This window comes from Pogona vitticeps, chromosome 2, assembly GCF_051106095.1.
Source record: "Pogona vitticeps strain Pit_001003342236 chromosome 2, PviZW2.1, whole genome shotgun sequence".
NCBI classification, from domain to species: Eukaryota; Metazoa; Chordata; class Lepidosauria; order Squamata; family Agamidae; genus Pogona; species Pogona vitticeps.
In genome coordinates this window covers 162190313-162211927 of record NC_135784.1, presented here as the reverse complement: position 1 = coordinate 162211927, position 21615 = coordinate 162190313, and the positions used below count along the sequence as shown (strand labels likewise).

Below are 21615 nucleotides of genomic sequence, written 5' to 3'. Positions count from 1 at the left end.
CTTCCCAGGCCACCGAGTCTCGTGACCCTAAGTGGGCTGCTGTTCGTGAGGTTCCCCTATATGGAACCACCTCTCCTCAGATGCCTGAATGGCTCTATCTGACAGAGAGATAGCATAATAGTCTCATCACGTGCTAACCGTGAACTCACCCCATTTCTGTCTTCACACTTACCCACCGCTGCAACCAATTGTCTTCAACTATTCCACAAGTTTACTTTATAACCTCATCCATCAGTTAAGAATGGGGTGAGTGAAAACACACTGGCATCCTGCAGCCAATAAAGGATGCAAGCCAAAAATTCCCATCTGGCTCCAATAGGCAACCAGCTAATCTCATTCTTAAATTAAGGCAGGTGGGAGGGATGGCCAGGAAAAACAGCAAAGAGGCTGAGCAAGGATGACGGAGGCTTAACAAGCCTGCGTCCCTCCTCCCATTGGAAGCGGCATCATTCAGCCATGATGCCACCTTTCCGGGTGGGAGGGCAAAGCTTCCCCACCATTATGACTTGGCATAGTGGCAGAGAGGTCATTGTAGACCATCTTGACTGCTGCCATTGGTGTTGTCAACATTTAGGCTACCCTTTGCTATGTAAACCTTGGCATCCTTTTTCCTACTGGCAACGTGAACATGATATTGTGCAGCAATATTGGACCATTTACTGGCTGTTTGAATTGTGAATACAGAAGCACAATACTGTATCTCATATTTGTAATCTGGAGGTTTGTTGAAGAATTGAAGTGGAGTGGCGGTAGAGGCAGATGATGTCAAAGTCTAGGCTACTGAAAAAGTCTTGAGAGCTTAGAGCTTGGGAACCCACACACCCAAATATTTTTAAGGACTGTCTAGACAGGGGAATTTGGAATGCTCTGGTTCATGCTTCAAATATTATTCTATGCGATCTATTTTATTTCTCATTTGAGCCATCCTTCTGCTCACACTGTGAGAAGGGTTTTTTGATTTCCATTTTACTTGTGAGCAGGTTTGTCCATTTCATTCGTTTGTAAGTTTACCCGGTTTACTCATGAGCAAAGAGGCAGCAGCAGACACAGACAGCACCGAATGGGGGGGAACATAGGAGAAATGGTTGTGGGGAGGGACATGAAGCAGTCCTCCATTGTTCCCACCTTTCTCCTCAACCAGCGCTCTGCTGAGGCTCCACTGGCATGTAGAGGAGAGCCCATGGAGTTGACATAGCCCTTCTTTGCCTTTTCTCACAGCCATCATTCAGTGGGCAAAGCAACTTCCCCCTTTTTTAGTTAAAAAAAAGTAAGTGGCCTATTGAAATGATAATGCGTCAACCTAAGATAGTATTAGAATTATGTTGTATCAGTTAGGTAATTTTTTTTTTAAAAAAGATGAAAATAGAGGAGGGGATTTCTTCCACTTCCTTTTTAATGCCAGAACCCACCGAATGTCTCACAGGGTTGCCTTCTCAGTTAACGCCACTCACAGTTCCATTTGGATATGAAACAACCATCAGCACAGGCTGCACAGCAGGATAATTAGAATTGAACTGAATCATTAATATAATGTATATACATACCCTAGAACTGTGCCAGAAAAAAGCAGGATATTTAAAGGGGCAAGAGGGATTGATCTAGGTAAAAATATGAGTGGCTGTCGTAATTTGGTTTGCATAAAACTATATGAACAGTAGTCCAAACAGTGGTCTGTTGAAAGGGGGTTCTTGAAAGGGGGCTGTGTGGAAGATACTGGCCCCCATCGATTCCTTTGCCACCTAAAGTACTCAGAAGTCATTTTATTTATTTATTTATTTATTTATTTATTTATTTATTTATTTATTTATTTATTTATTTATTTATTTATTTGATTTATATCCCGCCTATCTGGCCCACCGGACCACTTTACCATTCCCTTCTTCGATGTGTGCCCGGGGCTTGCGCACTTTGCTCAAGGTCACACAAGATGGCTCTTCTCCCTGGAGGCACGGTGGAGAATCCAACTCCCAACCTCTGGCTCTGCAGTCAGAACCTTAAACCAATGTGCTATGGGAGAGGGCAACGTTGTGTCTGATGGTGCCCAGTGGGATATACTTCTACATAAGCATGAACAGGAAGGACTGTCCTGTGATTTAACGACCAATGCATCATCTTCTGAGCTAGAACCTGTCAAGGTTTCCTACGTTGACTATTTCAGAATTAAAACCATTATAGGAAATAGACCTAAAAGTATAGTACTTGTAGACTTTGTGTCATGAAAACATTGTTTACTACAATTCAATCCGTCAAGCGTGTCTTTGGCAATCTCCTTTTTCATTTTGCTTTCCAATCTGTAAAGACATATGGAAATACTGACATCTGATGGGTAATTGGTGTAAATACATTTTGTTTTTCTTCTAGGCAGGTGAGACATCAGATTATTTTTTGTTTTTTGTTTTTTTGCTTATAAGCAATAGTAGAAAAGGTAAAAGCTTGTTGCTGTTTAGCAGTAAGATATAAGGAATGTCTACTAATCAGCAGACAATCACCACTGGGTAGTGATTATCGTTAGCAAAAGCTTATTCTTCTCAGCAAGTTAAATGAACAAAAATTAGATTACAGTGGTACCTCAGTTTACGAACACCTCAGTTAACATAATTTTTGGTTTATGAACAAAAATCCATTGAAAATAATGCGTCGGTTTACAATGTTTTTCAACAATATGAAGCAAGTTTGCATTGCGCTTGGAGGTTTATAGCACAATCCCTTTGCATGCATTCCTATGGGAAACCACATTTTGGTTTGTGAATTTTTTTGCATTACGAAAAGTCCTGGAAAATGCATTAATTTCATAAGCCAATGTATGCCTGTATAAAAACATCCATTGTTTCTCACATTGCTATGAGAAGAAGAGCAGCTATACACAAAATAACAGGGTGCATATCGTAAACAGAAAGAAGGCACCAGAATATCAACAATAGTTACATAGGTTTTTATTTTGATTTGGCTAAAACTGGGTGAGGATAGTGTGTATTGATTTTAGGTTTATCTTAATCTGCTTGGAGCTAAATACTGCTTTTTGTTTTATATATTCATTTTTTAAAAACTTTGATATTTTTCTATGCTTTTATAAGAAGGCTTTTAAGGCTTCTAACAACTTTTAAGAGCATGTTTTCTTTTAATGAAGTATTTTAGACATTCTCAGCCTTTATGCACTATAAGCGCCTATATTTTTAAGAATCTAGTTTTAAACATTGTTTATACTATTTGCTTGTATTTTGTTTCTATATGTTGGACCTTTGCCTATAATGTAAATTTCAAGACTTTCATCCATTTATAAGTGACAAATATGAATTTTAAGTAATGTTCGACTTCTCAAAAATTACATGTTTTTAATACATTTGGATTTCATGTTCTGCCTATGGAATCTAGAAACAATATAAATAAAGCTTAGAAAAAATACAATTTTTTGAGTTGCCTGGAATGATTACAAGAAAGAGACAATACATGCACTTTAGATAATCACTTGAAAATTTCAAATGCTTGTGTACGATTACCTGATTTCATTCTGGTATTAACCCTTTACTGGAATATTGTCAGCTATGATGAACCTAGAAAACATCTGTCAGCTATAAAAAAAGTACAGTGGTGCCTCGCATAACGAGCGCACCGTTGAACAATGAATCCGCATTGCGATGCGGATTTCCCCTTTGCTAATGCGAGGGCATGCTCGCATTACGATGGGGGAACAGGTGTTCGGCGGTTCCAAAATGGCCGCCAGACACCCAAAATGGCCACCGGGACACCCAAAATGGCCACTGGAACACCAAAAATGGCCGCCGGGACACCCAAAATGGCCGCCGGAACATGGGAAAACATTGGAGAACAGTGAGTTTTGGGCCCATTTGGAATGGGTTTCCCCGTTCCACTTAACAATGTTTTCCCATAGCGAAGGTTAATCTGGAACGGATTAACCTCGCTATGTGGGGCACCACTGTACAGTGGTGCCTTGACTTATGGATGCCCTGACCTACAAACATTTTGAGTTACGAACAGCTCTGGACATGAAACATTGCTTGTATTTGAAATCATACAGAGTGCCTCCCAGTGAGGTCTGATATAACTGACGGGACCTACTTTAATTATTGAGCCACTGAAATCTTTCCTTGCAGCAGGTAAGTACTAAACAGGGCAGAAATGTGTCTGTCAGTGTAAGCCTCTACATTATTACCTCAGAGTCAGCCTTATGGAGTCCAACAGTCCTTGCTTAGAGAACTCAATACAGGACGGCTGTTTAAACTGTGTTAGCCAAATACTTATTGGATTCAACAAAAAACAATCCAACTTTCCTTAGAGGTGCTTAATAAGCAAGTCCACATCTTCTTAAGATATGACAAATGGTAATAGGAGGTTTGTCTTCATGCATGTAGATTGCTGGCTTGTTTTGACAATTGTGCTGTTTCCGAGAGATGGTCTAAACTGCCTGTGCTGGCCTTGGCTGAAAGCGGGTAAGAAAATAGTCTGCCAGAGAGGTCGGCAGGTAAGAGAGAGGGAGGTAGAAAAGCTTTGCGTCCCAGCCTGCAGAGTAACGAGTGCGAGGGTGGCAGGAAGTCAGGGCATGCTCAATTTGGTCAGTCACCAGGCGGAGGTTGTTGGAAGTTACAGTCGGTAGTTTCTGGAGTAATCTGTAGACTGAATATGAAAAATATGAAGCACAGAAAAGTTAGAACTGCTCCCTAAAAAGACACCCTTTAAACTGGGGCTAGGTAACCCTGCATCCTTTGAATTGCCCCTTTCCAAAATGGAAGTCTGCATCCAGCTGGAGAGTTCCAGATTGGAGAAGGCTGAGCTAGGGCAATAAACTGAAAATACTGAGTGGATGAACTTCTGAGGAACACCTGCCCCTCGTACTTTGGAAATGGTGCATGTCTAAAGCAGTCTCTGCACAGCTGCCATTTTGGATCAGGTTCTGTGCTCAGGACAGAACTTTCAAACAAGAGACTGAACCCCTGAAATGATGCATTCAGGGAAGTGGCTGTTGTAGTTGAGAAGATCTAGGGAGTGTGCATGCTCTCTCTCCCTGAGCTACCTTTTCTGGTTATAAGGAGAGGCCTTGCCATTTCCGGACAAAGTTTTCCATCATATCATGATATTATTTAATTACTTGATGGAGGGAAGAATAAAATTTCTCAGTTTTTATCTTTTAAACCTTTGCTTAAATCTCAAGATAATTCCGGAAATATTTTGAGAAGGTTGATTTCTTTCGCAGAAACTAATCAAGTGAAATTGTGATCCATGTCCAGTACGAAGATGCTTTTGTTGTAGCTTGAAGATACTAAAGATCAGGAGCCTGTTAAAAATGAAAGACAGCAACCCTTATTCAACCTCAGAAGCATATTTGAAAACAGCATCATCAGAATCCACAGACTGAAGAGCTAAGTTCTCCAGCCTCTACCTCTATTCATGAATCTGTCAGTTTTGCTTTCTCTCATGTTTGAATCTTCCTGAATGTCAACTTTATGAAAAAAAAATTATGGATTCTAGAAAATTCTGGTCAAACATGAACAGAATAAACTTCTTCCCTGTCCTTGCTAGATGGCCCTGGAAATAGATGTATCAGGTAGAATTAGAAATAAATATGAATGGATCTATCCTTTCTGGGTTTTCTCCATTTCTAATTTTTCTAAGCTCAAATTCAGTTTATCCTAAATTTTGCCAGTATTCTCAATCTTCATCTGGAATACTGAGAATTTGTTTTAATTTCAGGAAAATGTACACACATTTTGTGCTAATTTCTCTGAATATATGGACGGCTCTGCACATTACTTGCTTCTTTTTGTATATAATCTGTTTTTAGCATTGTTTCACAAATATGCAATCTACTATGCACTTTTCTTAGTATACATATTTTTTCACCTTGAAGAACTACACTGCAGTTAATAATTCAGCAATGAGGGCAGAAGACTTTATGTGGGGAAAAGGGAAAATGGCTGGGTAGGAAAGAAGAGAAAAAGGCACATGAGAAACAGGAAGAGGAGCAATCAAGTAGACCATCAGAATCAAATTCAGAAGGATGTTCAGCATCTAAGCTAGAAGACAAAATGGGAAGCACCAAAGGAAAGCCCACCATGGAAACAAGAGGATCCAAGAAGAGGAGAGAAAATCTTAATAATAAAGATAGATCAAATGAATAAAAAACAGTTCAAAATATTTTCAGTTGACGTAAATGGCTTAGGTAAAGGTAAAGGTTCCCCATGACAATTTTTGTCCAGTCGTGTTTGACCCTAGGGGGCGGTACTCATCCCTGTTTCCATAGAGCCAGCGTTTGTCCGGAGACAATCTTCTGTGGTCACATGGCCAGTGCGACTTAGACACGGAACGCTGTTACCTTCCCACCGAGGTGGTCCCTATTTATCTACTCGCATTTGCATGCTTTCGAACCGCTAGGTTGGCGGGAGCTGGGACAAGCGACGGGCGCTCACTCCGTCACGTGGATTCAATCTTACAGCTGAAGATCTACAGACCTTACAGCACAGAGGCTTCTGCGGTTTAACTCGCAATGCCACCACGTCCCTCATCCAAAAAACTTAAAAGAATTTGGCAACAATTGTAGAAATTAAAATTGGATATTATCTGCCTCCAAGAAACTCATATGAAAAGAATATATCAACAACATCTATTAGAAAATAAAAAATTAGGAGGGCACAATCAGTAAATTTCAAAGAAAAATATAAAATATGTTTTATAGATGGCATATGACTCCAGCTAAACTTTCTAAAATGTATGAAAATGTCTTCAACAAATGTTGGAAATGTAAAATGTAGAAGGGTATTTTATTATATGTGATGGACATGTACGGAAGCAAGAAATTACTGCAGATCAATACATGAAATGTTACAAAAAATTATATATTGTGTTATAACCTTTAAACTGAAATTGTTTTTATTGAATATCATGCCTGAGACTGTAGATAAAGAAATGAGATATTTGATAATACATGTAATTACTGCAGCTAGGATATTGCATGGGAAATGTTTGAAGCAAACAGAAATACCATCCCTAGAGGAGCTGACAGAAAAGATACTGGAAGTGGCGGAGATAGATGTACTAACAGAAGCACTAAATGAAATGTCATCTCAAAAAGGATTCAAAAACTGGGAACGATTCTATGGCTGGACTCAAAATATGGATTTGAAAACATAGATTTCCAGGTTGGAACATATTTATATTTGTGGTGGAATTGTGAAGTTATACAAAAAATATGGGCCAAAGTTTTTGAAAAAATTATAGAACTATTGGAAGTTAATATTAAAATAGTACAAAAAATAGCATTGTTCCTGTCAGTATAAATTGTGAGATAAAGAATACCAAAAAGAATAAAAAAGACATGGTATTGAATAGGATAACAGTGGCTCAATATCTTATAGCAAAAAATTGGAAGCAGAATTGGGATTTTCAGCTACAACAATGGTATAATGAAGTATGGAATATAGCAATCAGTGATAAATTGATTTCAAAAATTAAGTTTAAAAAAGAGGGATAAAGATAAATAGATTTAATGAAATATGGGAAGAATTTATAAAAGCTATATTGTGTAAAGGTAAAGGGGAAAATGGCCAATGAATATATATATTTTTGGAAGGATTTGGGGGATGGATAAAAGGAGATGGAAGATTTTGTTCATATGAAGTAGTATGAAAGATGTAATGGTCTCCGAAAATAAGCCCTACCCCAAAAGTAAGCCCTACTTAAGTGAAACTCCACCTTCCATCATTGTGCAGCAACCAGAAGAAGATGTGACTGTATTTGAATGACTGTAGATTGTTGTACATGAAAAAGAAAACATCCCCTGAAAATAAGCCCTACTGCGTTTTGGAGCAAAAATTAATATAAGACCCTGTCTTATTGTCGGGGAAACTCAGTATATATGTCCTCCAGCCCCACATGTCAAATAAATCAATATTTTATGACAGAAAGAAATCTTTCTATTTGTATCCCCAAACACCCATACATGGTGATCGGGGATACAAAAGTGTGGATGATCTTGTTCTTGTTCTCCAGTGACGCATCTTTATACTTGACAGTGTTTTCTAATCTCTATTGTTGCCCTTCTGAGTCTGAGTTCCTGGTTGCAGTCCCCCTTTGGATTGATGACTGAACCAAACTATACAAAACCGTTCACTATTTCAATTATTTCATTGTTGTTATTAATATTGTTTTGAGTGTATGCTATGAATTATATTTAAATCCCATCACTAGTGCATACTATAGGTTACAGTCTATGTCAAAGAATAAAGACAAGTACAACTAAATCTAACAATACAGCAATAAAATTAATTTGAACCATCTCTTCTACAAAAAGCCATTAACATCAACTAAGTGCTCAATTAAAAACAAGACTGCAGGGCAGGTTAAACATCATACTTGAGTCAAAAGCAATGTGTTTTTCTGAATAGTCAAAGCTATGGTTTTTTCTGTAGTGATGTACGGACGTAAGAGCTGGACCATAAAGAAGGCTGACTGTCGAATAATTGATGCTTTTGAATTGTGGTGCTGGAGGAGGTTCTTGAGAGCCCCTTGGACTGCAAGGAGAACAAACCTATCCATTTTGAAGGAAATCAACCCTGAGCGCTCACTGGAAGGACAGATCCTGAAGCTGAGGCTCCAATACTTTGGCCACCTCATGAGAAGAGAAGACTCCCTGGGAAAGACTCTGATGTTGGGAAAGTGTGAGGGCAAGAGGAGACGGGGACGACAGAGGACGAGATGGCTGGACAGTGTCATCGAAGTGACCAACATGAATCTGACCCAACTCCAGGAGGCAGTGGAAGGGAGGAGGGCCTGGCGTGCTCTCTTCCATGTGGCCACGAAGAGTCAGGCACGACTAAATGACTAAACAACAACAAAATCAGTCGTAGTGGAACCAAAGGCAGCTTTTGTTGAATGGAGTGCCTTCCACAATCTGGGAGCCACACAGAAGGAAGCCCTCTGAAACTGTTGGTAGTCCTAAGAGGGCCTCTTTTGAAGATCCTAACAATTGGGTGTGTGTGTGTTAACAATGAGACAGGCCTGCACTTCCATAGCTAACCAGGCAGCAAGCCTTTAAAGGTTAAAACCAACACCATAAACAACTGGCAACCAGTGCAGCTCAATCAGTGAAAACCACTTTCTTTTCTATTTGCAATTGTATGTTTCATGTTACTCTTCTGTTTTTTATATAAAAAAAAAAAGGGTAAAAATAATTTCTTTTGTAGCTTCTTGATCCTGATTGCTTCGTCCAGAGCCCTGATACTTTGATTTGGACAATTCTTCTCCTTTCCGTTTGCCACACAGTTTATACATGGTTTGCAAGAGGGTTTTCAGGAACTTAACTCACATTCCTCAAAGTACAGCTGCCCATAGGCTTCCCTGGTATCAGGAGGTGCCCGGCTCCATGCGGCCTTGAAACTCTCAGTTACATTTTGGGCGATGGGTGTGGCAAAAGCACCAGGCTCAATAATGCTGACGTGGACTCCGAAGGGGATGAGCTCACGCCTGAGTTAGAAGGAAAAGGAGAGCCAAAGTTATAAAAATGACAACATAATGTAGATAACAAATATTCTCTTTGGGAATGCTCTGCTTAGTTGCTACTTCTGAGAAGGTGCTCCACTGGACAGCTGATGGGCAGTGAAGCCAGGCTACTGCATCCAGAAGTGCGGTGCCTCTCCTCTGGGCTGGGTCCTGGGTCCATAACACAGTTTCCGAACAGCAAAGTTGGCAGATGCATCCTAGATTGAAGACAGGTCACTGCAACAGCCGAGTTTCACTGCCCATCAGCTGGGCATTGGAGCATCTACTCAGTGGCAGTGGCCTGTCTTCCGCTGTGATTTAGGATGCAGCAGCCAACGTCACTACTACCGGAAAGCTATGACTTCGTCCTAGAAGTCCACCCAGAGGAGTGGTGGAAGCAAAGCCTGGTGGCTGAAACAGCCAGGCTTCATCTGGGCAGCTGGAAATGGTTACATTTATTTGTAATCATGTGAGTACCATATGATTATAAACCGTATTACATAAAGGTCTCTTCTGATGATCTTAGCACCCAAGGAGGCTCTTTTATTGTGTAATTATGTTAGAGCAGCGGTCCCCAACCTTGGGCCTCCAGATGTTCTTAGACTTCAACTCCCAGAAATCATGGCTAGCAGAGGTGGTGATGAAGGCTTCTGGGAGTTGTAGTCCAAGAACACTGTGTTAGAGCATTTCATGAAATTTCTGCACTATCAGTGAGTCATTCAATGTCAAAAATATACCACATGCATATTATTTTATTGAGTTTGTCTATCAAATATTGGGCCTTCCTGTTTTCCTACTGCATTCCTACTGCTTCCTCTCTGTACTCTCAAGAACTTCTTGAATTTCTTCATAGCTGTTGTTCAAGAGCTCATATATTCTTCTTATTTCTTGGCTAGAGTCTCCTTTTAATTGTGTATTAAAGCAAGGTATGGAAAACCTTCAACAGCTTTTATTTCTTCATGGTCAACCTTAATCTTACAGAATTCTTCTCTAGTCATTCTTTTTGTTATCTTACAATTCAGGTGTAATCCTCTCCTTTTTCCTTTTAACCTTCATCAGCTGTTGCTTCAAGTTATTGCTAGTTTCACCCAGTAATTTGGTTCATATCTGAAATTACTTAGGTTTTTACACCAGTTTTCACTTGTCCTTTATATGTGTCTAATCCAGCATTTAATATGATATATTCCATATAAAGATTAATCAGAGAAAGAGATAAAATGTGCCCTTCTCTAACATTTTTGCTAATTGAAAATCATTATATTTTTCCATATACTCTCCTGACTGGAAACTCTTGCCTAGCAGGGAGGTGATGCATCAGGACAGTCAAATGTTGTGGCACATACCTGTTGTGAATTCTAGGTGTTCATTTCCCGCTGCAATGCTTCATGGGTATGGTATGTTTCTCTAGACTTCAAAACAGAAGTAATGGCACATCCCTAGTGGACATTGTTCCAAGAATCTATTGTTAAAACACTGTACTTCAAGACATATGGGCCTATATCTTTAACCAGGCATTGGGTTGGGGACTATGCCAATGAACCAAGCAACAGAGAACAGCAAGCATTTTACCTAAGGCTGTCAGAGAAGGCTTCCACACCATACTTGGATGGGCAGTAACCTCCTCCCAAGGATGCCAGTCTCCCCATCACACTGGCCACGTTGACCACCCTCCCTCTGGCTCTTCTCAACAGGGGCAGCAGGTGCAGTGTTACATCAATCACTCCCAAGAGGTTGACAAGTATCACTTTTTCAAAGTCCTCCTTGGTCAGCCATTCATTGGGACTTATGGGAACACCAATACCAGCGTTGTTGACTAAGCCCCAGAGACCTGTATCAGGAAATAATTTACATATTTAGAGTTATACTTCTCTCTTGTGGTTCCCACACATCTTAAGAGTTTGAAGCAATCTCCCAAGTTGTTTTGGATGTTAGTATGGAACTTTGGATCAGGACCTGGCCTAGACCTCACATCAGAACCATGATGTGGAATTTCTAAGATCCATGGATTCTTTTCACTTGAACAGAGCAATTAAAATGGTTATAACCAGGCATCACAGTAGTTCATACATAACCATGAAACTTGCCAGGGTAGTGAGTCACAAAGAGAATACATAGTATGCCAAATGTCAGACACACAATTTTTCAAATTTTTCTGCTAAGCATTTCCAAATTTTGAAAAAGCCCTCCTTTCCTTTGCACATCTCATATAACATCTGGTAGGGAAGATAGACCTTTCAACATCACAGTAACCCAAGTTTATACACCAACCACCGATGCTGAGGAGACAGAAATTGAACAATTCTATAAAGACTTACACCTTCTAGAACTGACACCAAAGAAAGATGTTCTTCTCATTATAGGGGATTGGAATGCTAAAGTAGGGAGTCAAGAGATAAAAGGAATTACAGGAAAGTTTGGCCTTGGAGTTCAAAACGAAGCATGGCAAAGGTTAATAGAGTTTTGTCAAGAGAACAAGCTGGTCATCACAAACACGCTTTACCAACAACACAAAAGGTGACTCTACACATGGACATCACCAGATGGGCAATGCCGAAACCAGATTGATTATGGTATGTTCTCTGCAGCCAAAGATGGAGAAGCTCTATACAGTCAGCAAAAACAAGATCTGGAGCTGATTGTGGCTCTGATCATCAGCTTCTCATAGCAAAATTCAAGCTTAAACTGAAGAAAGTAGGAAAAACCACTGGGCTAGTCAGGTATAATCTAAACCAAATCTCTTATGAATACACAGTGGAAGTGAAGAACAGATTTAAGGAACTAGATTTGGTGGACAGAGTGCCTGAAGAACTTTGGATAGAGGCTCGTAACATTGTACAGGAGGCAACAACAAAAACCATCCCAAACAAAAGGAAATGCAAGAAAACAAAGTGGCTGTCCAACGAGGCCTTACAAATAGCAGAGAAGAGAAGGGAAACAAAATGCAAGGGAGATAGGGAAAGTTACTGAAAATCGAATGCAGACTTCCAAAGAATAGCAAGGAGAGACAAGAGGGCCTTCTTAAATAAACAGTGCAAAGATATAGAGGAAAATAATAGAATGGGTAAAACCAGAGATATGTTCAAGAATATTTGAGCTATTAAAGGAACATTTTGTGCAAAGATGGACATGATAAAGGACAAGAATGGTAGGGACTTAACAGAAGCAGAAGACATCAAGAACAGGTGGCAAGAACACCGAGGAATTATACCAGAAATATCTGGATATCCCAGACAACCCAGATAGTGTGGTTGCTGATCTTGAGCCAGACATCCTGGAGAGTGAAGTCAAATGGGCCTTAGAAAGCCTGGCTAACAACAAGGCCAGTGGAGGTGATGGCATTCCAATGGAACTATTTAAAATCTTAAACGATGACACTATTAAGGTGCTGCACTCAATAAGCCAGCAAGTTTGGAAAACACAGCAGTGACCAGAGGATTGGAAAAAATCAGTCTACATCCCAATCCCAAAGAAAGGCAGTGCCAAAGAATGCTCCAACTACCATACAATTGCACTCATTTCACATGCTAGCAAGGTTATGCTCAAAATCCTCCAAGGTAGGCTTCAGCAGTATGTGGACCGAGAACTCCCAGAAGTACAAGCTGGATTCCGAAGGGGCAGAGGAACTAGAGATCAAATTGCTAACATGCACTGGATTATGGAGAAAGCCAGAGAGTTCCAGAAAAACATCTACTTCTGCTTCATTGACTATGCAAAAGCCTTTGACTGTGTGGACTACAGCAAACTATGGCAAGTTCTTAAAGAAATGGGAGTGCCTGACCACCTTATCTATCTCCTGAGAAACCTATATGTGTGACAGGAAGCGACAGTTAGAACTGGATATGGAACAACTGATTGGTTAAAAATTGGGAAAGGAGTACGATAAGGCTGTATATTGTCTCCCTGCTTATTTAACTTATATGCAGAATACATCATATGAAAGGCAGGACTGGATGAATCCGAAGCTGGAATTAAGACTGCTGGAAGAAATATCAACAACCTCAGATATGCAGTTGATACTACTCTGATGGCAGAAAGTGAGGAGGAATTAAAGAACCTCTTAAGGAGGGTAAAAGGGGAGAGCGCAAAAAATGGTCTGAAGCTCAACATCAAAAAACTAAGGTCATGGCCATGGGTCCCATCACCTCCTGGCAAATAGAAGGGGAAGACATAGAGGCAGTGACAGATTTTTATCTTCCTGGGCTCCATGATCACTGCAGATGGAGACAGCAGCCACGAAATTAAAAGACGCCTGCTTCTTGGGAAGAAAGCAATGACAAATCTTGACAGCATCTTAAAAAGCAGAGACATCACCTTGCCAACAAAAGTCCAAATAGTCAAAGCTATGGTTTTTCCTGCTGTGATGTATGGAAGTGAGAGCTGGACCATAAAGAAAGCAGACCGCCGAAGAATTGATGCCTTTGAATTGTGGTGCTGGAGGAGGCTCTTGAGAATCCCCTGGACTGCAAGGAGAACAAACCTATCAGTTCTAAATGAAATCAAGCCTGAGTGCTCACTGGAAGGACAGATCCTGAAGCTGAGGCTTCAGTACTTTGGCCATCTCATGAGAAGAGAAATCTCCCTGGAAAAGACCCTGATGCTGGGAAAGTGTGAAGGCAAGAGGAGGATGGCAGAGGACGAGATGGTTGGACAGTGTCATCGAAGCTACCAACATGAATTTGACCAAACTCCGGGAGGCAGTGGAAGACAGGAGGGCCTGGCGTGCTCTGGTCCATGGGGTCACGAAGAGTTGGACACAACTTAATGACTAAACAACAACAGGGAAGATAACGCTGGAGGAACTTACAAAGTATAATTCCTCTGTGGTCAATTCATACTGGTGTGAAGCCAGAGGGAGATGAGGAGCAAGTTTGTTGTGGCAAATGCCCCAGTTTCAAAGGGGAGCATGGGAAAGAAGAGATAAAACTTGAGGGACTTAGGCCACACCCAGTCTCTATGAACACTACCTGAGGCAGCTCAAAGGCTGCTGCAGCAAGTGTGCTTTGATTAATGTCAAGTAAATTTGTATCTGAGGTAAACTAATCATGTTGCTTGAGTAAAAACTGTTAAGGGAATCTGTCACCTTTGCTTCCAACACATCTTTTCACCCACTCTGTTGCTGCGGCAACACTCTCCGTGCTGGTGACCTCCAAAATGGTGGTTTTGAGTCGCCCCGAGGTGAACTTCTGCAGCTCCTCTGCCCCTTTCTGGGAGTGACAGGCGGCCAGCACCCACATCCCCTGGGCATCCAGCTGCCTGGCAAGCTGGTTCCCAAAGCCAGAGTCACAGCCAGTGATGAAGACATGTTTCTCTGTCAGGTTCTCCACAGTCTGTCTCTCCCGGTACCATCGGTGAAGGAAGTAAAGCCCCAAGAGGGCAACCAGGTAGAGCCACATGGCTAAGATCTGTGAAGAAGACAAATCAGAACGGGAGAGCATTAGCTTTGAGTTGTAGCCATGCATGGCTTAAAGCAGTGGTCCCCAACCTTGAGCCTCCAAATGTTCTTGGACTACAACTCCCAGAAGCCTTCACCACCACCTCTGTTGGACAGGATTTCTGGGAGTTGAAGTCCAAGAACATCTGGAGGCCCAAGGTTGGGGACCACTGGCTTAAAGGTCCTGTATCTGTTGTCATTGGAGCATCTGTCAGTAATAAGTAACAAAGTGAGCCAGTTCCAATGGAGGTTTATTGAGATCAATGGACCCAAGGCCATTTGTTAGCAAATGCAATAAGGAATGATTTAATTGATGGTATGGGTGAAAATAATAAAATAAAGATTAACATTTGCTGATGATTCCCTATTGTCAGTGAAAAATCCACTAGAATGTATAGAAAGAATTAAAATTCATTTAGAAAAATTTGGAATTATAAGTAGATTACGTGTAAATTGGCAAAAATCTGAAATAATGTTTTGTCATAATAAACTAGAACAAGAAAAGTTTGTTGATAAATATGATTTTAAGATATGTAAATCTGTTAAATATTTGTTATAGATTTAGTAAAAGATACCCCCAAAAATAAATGACCATAATTATAATAAATTAAAAAGAGATATTAAAAAGAAATTACAGGAATATTCTAACTTAAAACTTTCTTGGTTTGGAAGGATTGTGCTGATAAAAACGAAGATTCTACCAAAAATTAATTTTTTATTTAGAATATTACCAGTACAGTTAATAGAAGATGATTTTATCCTTTGGCAAGGAATGATCAATAAATATTGTTATGAAGGGAAGAAAGTCAAAATAAATAATAAGTATTGGTACAAAACAACAACAAAAGGAGTTATAGGCATACCAAATATTAAAAATTAGATTTTTTAATATAAAAATATCAGTTGAGGTTTATTGGGGAAATTATATAGAAAGGTTAATTTGGTGGAAAATGGAATCATCAGAGCTACAGGTTGATATTGAAAAACATCTATTTGGTATAATTAAAAACATAAAATAAGTAAAATTAATAATTTTTAAGACTATGTTAAACGTATGGTACAAGCATAAAAATAGTTTATGTCCGTTTAACTCTCCATTAGGATTAGTCACTAAAATAGAGAATTTTCCTGCTAATATGAAAGTTTATGTAGAATTATTTTTCTAAAAAAGTGATTAGATTAAAAGACTGGTTGGATAAGATGAGATTGAAAGATCAACTGAAACAAATCCTTCAAAACAATATCTTATGGTTGAATTATATGCAGTTAGAAAGATAGACTAATGAATGGGTAAAGAAGTATAGCAAAGGTAGAGAATATATAAAATATGAACAATTTCTATTATCATATGAAGATATTGATTCAGTAAAGGGTTCAGTGAGTAAAATTCATAGATTCCTGCTAGATCTAGAAGAAGAGACCAAGAATGAAGGATTTAAGTTAGTGTGAGAACAAGACTTAGGAAAAGAAATAAATTATGAAGAATGGATGAAGATGTGGAAAATGAGGGTTTTATGATTTATGTCAGTGAGAATAAAAGAAAAAATATTCAGATTTGGTTTAAGATGGTATTTGACACCGATAAAATTGAATAAAATTAATGCTGGTTATCTGAATGTCTGTTGGAAATGTGAGAAGGAAATTGGTACATACTTTCATATGTGGTGGGAATGTGGAAAAGTACAAAGATTTTGGAAACTAATCTTTAAAGAATTAAATGACATATGTTGAAATGATATAGAATTTAATCCTGAGATAGCTTTGTTATCAATATTTGAGATATGGAATATGATATAATGATTAGAGAGTTGGTTACCAATTTATTAACAGTAGCCAGATTAATAATAGCTAGGAATTGGAAATCAAAATCTGAATTTCAAATGGAAGAATGGTATAATGAAATATGGAACATTGCTATAAACGATAAGCTAACTTGTAATTTAAAGGTTAAGAAAGGAGAGATGAAAAAGAATAAATTTTATGATATATGGGGCAGATCTATTGAATATGTGCTAATAAGAGGAAAAGGGAAAGCTCCAAATCCGGAATCAATGCAGTTCTGGAGAAGAGGTCAATAACAGAAGAAGAAGAATATAGATGGAGGAAGAAGAGGATTACTGCAAGAGGTCCTGATTATGGTGGTGGGGAACACAGTCAATTTGTATTTTGATTTATGTATTTTATGTTTATATTGTAGTTTATTTAATAAAAAAAATTAAACAATGGATCCAAGGCCCTTGCTTTTCTACAGAGAACACGGTCTTTGGATAAAATCACTTGGCTTGCCCTTTTTTAGATTTTTCTGGTTGATCATTAGATTATTAGAAATCAATCTACTTCTGCTTCAGCCTTGCAGATCATTTTATACCACTAACAGCACTTCCCTATTTATTGAAATGTTTCCAGATGGAGGCCTTTTAGTGCCACCCACCCAAATACATTGTGTGATCATTTTGAATTTTCCTTATTAAAATATTTTCTGTGTCAAGAAAACAGATTCTCTCAACTCCTGTTGTGAGTGAAGGAAAAGCAGTTAAGCAGAATAAATACGCATGTGGTTAAGGGTTGGTTCGGGCAGCTTTAGAATCATCCATAGAAAACCAAGCTCAGCTATCACAAGGAATATGTTAAACAAAGAGCAAGACCTGACATTATCATGTAATACTGTACCTATTGAAGGGCGGGGTGTTGATCACACTTCTCAGACCATCCTGATTCTTACAAGATTTTGCTGATCTACTAAAAAAAAAGTCATAATTGCAATACTGTAGCACACACATCTTAATCCAGACTACAGTAGCACCTTCATTGCCACATAATCAGTATCCACTGATTCACTTATTCATGGCCTGAAAATATTGAAAATATGAAAAGAAAAATCCCAAAATTATATATTTTTAATGATGAACTTACCAGACCAGGTCACTAGAGGGAGCCAGAGGCCACGCTATATTTAATGTTCACTAGAGCCAGCATCCCCAACCCCCAGTCCACAGGTCAGTACTGGGCCATAGCCTTGGCAGGACCGGGCCGGGGAGAGAGATAGCCCGCTCCCTGCATGCATGCCCCCCATGCATGCCCCTCCCACCTACACTCATGGACGCACACATGCCCTGCTCATGCATGGACTCACGCATGGGCCCCCCACATGCATGCATGCATGGGTGCCCCCCCATGCTAAACCGGTCTGCGCTTCAAAAACAGTTGGGGACCACTGCACTAGAGGAAACAGATTTCCACGATTTCAGTACCAGAACTGGCCACAAGACAAAACCAGAGACCATACTATAGATAGTGTGCACTATTAAAAATAGTGTTCATTGTTTTTCAGCATCCACCGGAGGCCCCTGGAATTGATCCCCAGTGGATAAGGGGCCTTACTGTGCTTGTGTGGTCATTTTCTTTGACTTCAAAAACTTTCTTCAGTCCATGGTGCTAGCTGGGGAGCTCAGTGAATTTTGCATCTGACTGTAGAGCCAGAGGTTAGACGTTTGATTACCCACAGTGCCTCCCAAGGGAAAAGTGATCCTCTGTAACTTGGAGCAACTGCACATTCCCATGGAAAGGAAAGACAGACTATGTCCAAGTATTCTCTCAATAGAAAAGCCTAGTAAGGGTCAACGTCACCCGGGATTGTTTTGATAGCATGTAATTATTTTTTATTAATCTCTCTACAGCTTCCTGCATGGGGGGGGGAATACAGTTAAAAAGAAAATACAGTGTTTACACAGATATTCAAAAAGTCTTTGTTCACAACAGAGCTGTGCTGAAACTCTGCCACTTCCACCCAGTGCTAATGGTTACATCAAATATATCATTTGAGTGCAACACTTCTTTTCCTTCCATGAAAGGTTTCACTCACAGATGATCACCACAAACCAGCTGCCTTTGAGGTGGGTGAGAGCAAACCTGGCTGGCCAGTTTTACTAGTCAGCTTAATAAGATGTCAGATTTCAGTTATCCCCACTGAGCTGCTTTTTTTTTTTTTTTAAAAAAACCTATTTTATGCCTCTTTTCAATTATGTCCACCAGATTTTAGGCCCTTCTCTTCCAAGTGAAGTTGTTTAGGACATGTTCAACCTCCTCGTTAATCAATGCCATTTCTGGATTGAGACATTTCTCATAAAACATGAAAGTTCTAAATTAGCACAAAGTACAGCTTACTTGATTGTCCTTCCGCTTTTAAGATTGCCAATGTTCTCCAGCTGCGCCTTTTAACAATTGGATGAGAAGCAGAGAAGGAGGACAGAAAGAAATGAAGGGAGAGAGAATTTGTCTGATGAATTTTAGCTTGATGCCCAAATCACAAAACAAACAAAGGTTCCCCCCTTGGCTCCATCACGCAAATTCTTACGAAGGATTATGCCTGTAACCTAATTTACCAGTTAAGTAAAACATGCTTTTGCAGTGAAAGCTGGCTGTCAGGAACTGACCTGTTGGTGATAAAGTGAATAATTACTGTCCAATCGAAGTGGTCATAGAGAAACCACAGCTTCCTCTCCCCTCTTGGTCAGTTTTTCTTGCTGTAATTTACACCTTAAAGGGAAGGGAGGCTGCTGTACTTTGAGTCAGAAAATCACCTGGTTGCAGGGAACCCTCCTGGACAAAACTGGACCAGCATTCCAAACTTCATAACATTACTTTTAAGAAGATGAGCAGTGAGTGATAGGATGACAATCCCGGCCCCAGGGCATCATCCTGATATTCCTTAGTTATTTCAATGTGTCTTAATATTCCTTTGGCTGTCTAGCCAGCTGGAAAGTTCAGGCAAACGGCACTATTTTACTTCTCTCACTTTCTTCGAATTATCCTTTCAGATTAACAGGCCACCAGGACCTCTGATACTGATCTAAGATGTATCAGGCAAAATCAAAAGAAACAAAACAAAACAAAAAGAGAAAAACATGTGGCACCTTTAAGGACTAACTATTATACAGCGGTGCCTCGACTTACGACTATAATCTGTTCCAGAAGATGGATGTTAATCGAAATGGTCGTAAAACGAAGCACAGTTTCCCATAGGAATGCATTGAAATGCAATTAATTCATTCCAGCCGAAGAAAAAAATCACCAAAAAATTCACTGCAAGACTCATTGGAAACATGATTAATCCTTTCCAAGTGAACGGGGAGAGCAATCAAGTGTGCAAGACCTGTTGGAAATGCACAGAAAACAAACGGAGCAGATCAGAAATGCACAGAGAACAAAGGGGGCAGGTTGGAAGTGCAAAGAAAACAAAGGAAAAAGCAAGGGAAGCATGCAGGACCCATCGGAAATGGGGAGGTAGAGCCAAGAAACAAACTTCACAAGACCCATCAGAAATGGGGACCCCCCAAAAGCAACCAAATCCCTCAAGACCCATCAGAAATGGAGGATAAACCAAACAAACAACCCCCCAAGACCCATTGGAAATGGGGAAAAACACTCCAAAAAGCAACAAAATCTCCCAAGAACCATTGGAAATGGGAAAAAACCCAACCAACAAACAACCCCCCCCCCCACAAGAATCATGATAGCACAGAAATATAAATCCCCCCAGCTCAAAATCACTCTGCAAAAACACCCAGAACAGTTTTTTAAAAGCAGGAAACAATATCTTACCTTACCAGCCAGTGGTGTCTAGAAAATGCACCTGTTTCATAGATTGTTCCAGGGTAAGGTTGCAACACCATGTCTTCAACCCCCTCTCTGTCCCTTCTCTCTCACCCCATCTTTGTTCAGGCTTGGTGTCTTTCTGTCTCCTGGAAGAATGTTTACAACAGAACCCTAAAACAAACATAGGCCATAAATTACTGCACGTGAGATATACTATACACCCAACCCTCCGACGGCCAATGAGTATTTAGAATTTTCTACTTGTGAAACTGATATTTCATCCATTATTTCATTCTGTTTCCATGTGTCTGATGAAGTGTATGTGCCCAAAAAACTGACATTAAAATGCAATAGTCTTCAAGATGCCACACATTTTTCTCTTTTTTGTTTTGTTTTTGTTTATTTTCTTCGAATTATGCCTGATAATACTTGCGCAGACTAACATGGCTACCTTCTCTAAAACTACAACTGATCTAAGTGTGTGATCAGACAAGCACATAGCCTGCTGTTTGAATCAGTACAGGGGCAGGCTGGTGTGGGGACACACTGGTGTGCTCTTAAAGACAGCAGTCAGATAACATTTTTGCAAAGGAATCCAGCTCATCTCCAGAGCTTTTGTACCTGCAACTTTCTGGATCCTGTCAAGGTGCTTCTTATTTTTTTTGATCCAAGTAATATCTCTCTACTTTGGCTTATTTCCAGCTCATCTGATCACTGGGAACAGACAGAAAGAAGCCTCCCTCTTTCAGTTTGCCAGTATCCTGGTAGCTTATTAAGACAGCCGCTTCTTGATATAGGCAAATTGAACACATCCTCAGCTCCATTGAAGTGTTTAATATCCAAAGGCAGCAGGGAGAGGCTGCCTTTGAAAAACCAAACCCACCAATGCCAGGTTGTGTGTGTGCTCGGCTTAGCTTTTTAAATGGGGTATGCAGAGCAGCAGTGACAAGAGAAAATCTGGTTCTTTAAGAGAAAAGCAAACAGAAACACACACACACCTGCCTTGCCCTTCCTGTCTCTTTCCTGGCCTTTTGAATTGTGAGTACAGAAGCACAATATCCCACATTCATAAACTGGAGGTTTCTTTAGATCGACATGCA

The 21615-nt window shown here is 39.9% G+C and overlaps 1 protein-coding gene across 1 annotated transcript; it reads right to left on the bottom strand.

Moving 5' to 3' along the window:
- Window positions 1–2917: 2917 nt before the first annotated feature.
- Window positions 2918–20682, bottom strand: LOC110091365 (17-beta-hydroxysteroid dehydrogenase type 6). Its single transcript, XM_072991039.2, has 6 exons — window positions 19085–20682; window positions 17591–17659; window positions 14570–14891; window positions 11059–11317; window positions 9317–9474; window positions 2918–4632 (listed from the first exon to the last, which is right to left on the bottom strand). The coding sequence occupies exons 3-6, from the start codon at window positions 14880–14882 to the stop codon at window positions 4415–4417; spliced, it is 948 nt and encodes a 315-aa protein (XP_072847140.2). The 5' UTR covers window positions 14883–14891; window positions 17591–17659; window positions 19085–20682; the 3' UTR covers window positions 2918–4414.
- Window positions 20683–21615: the final 933 nt, after the last annotated feature.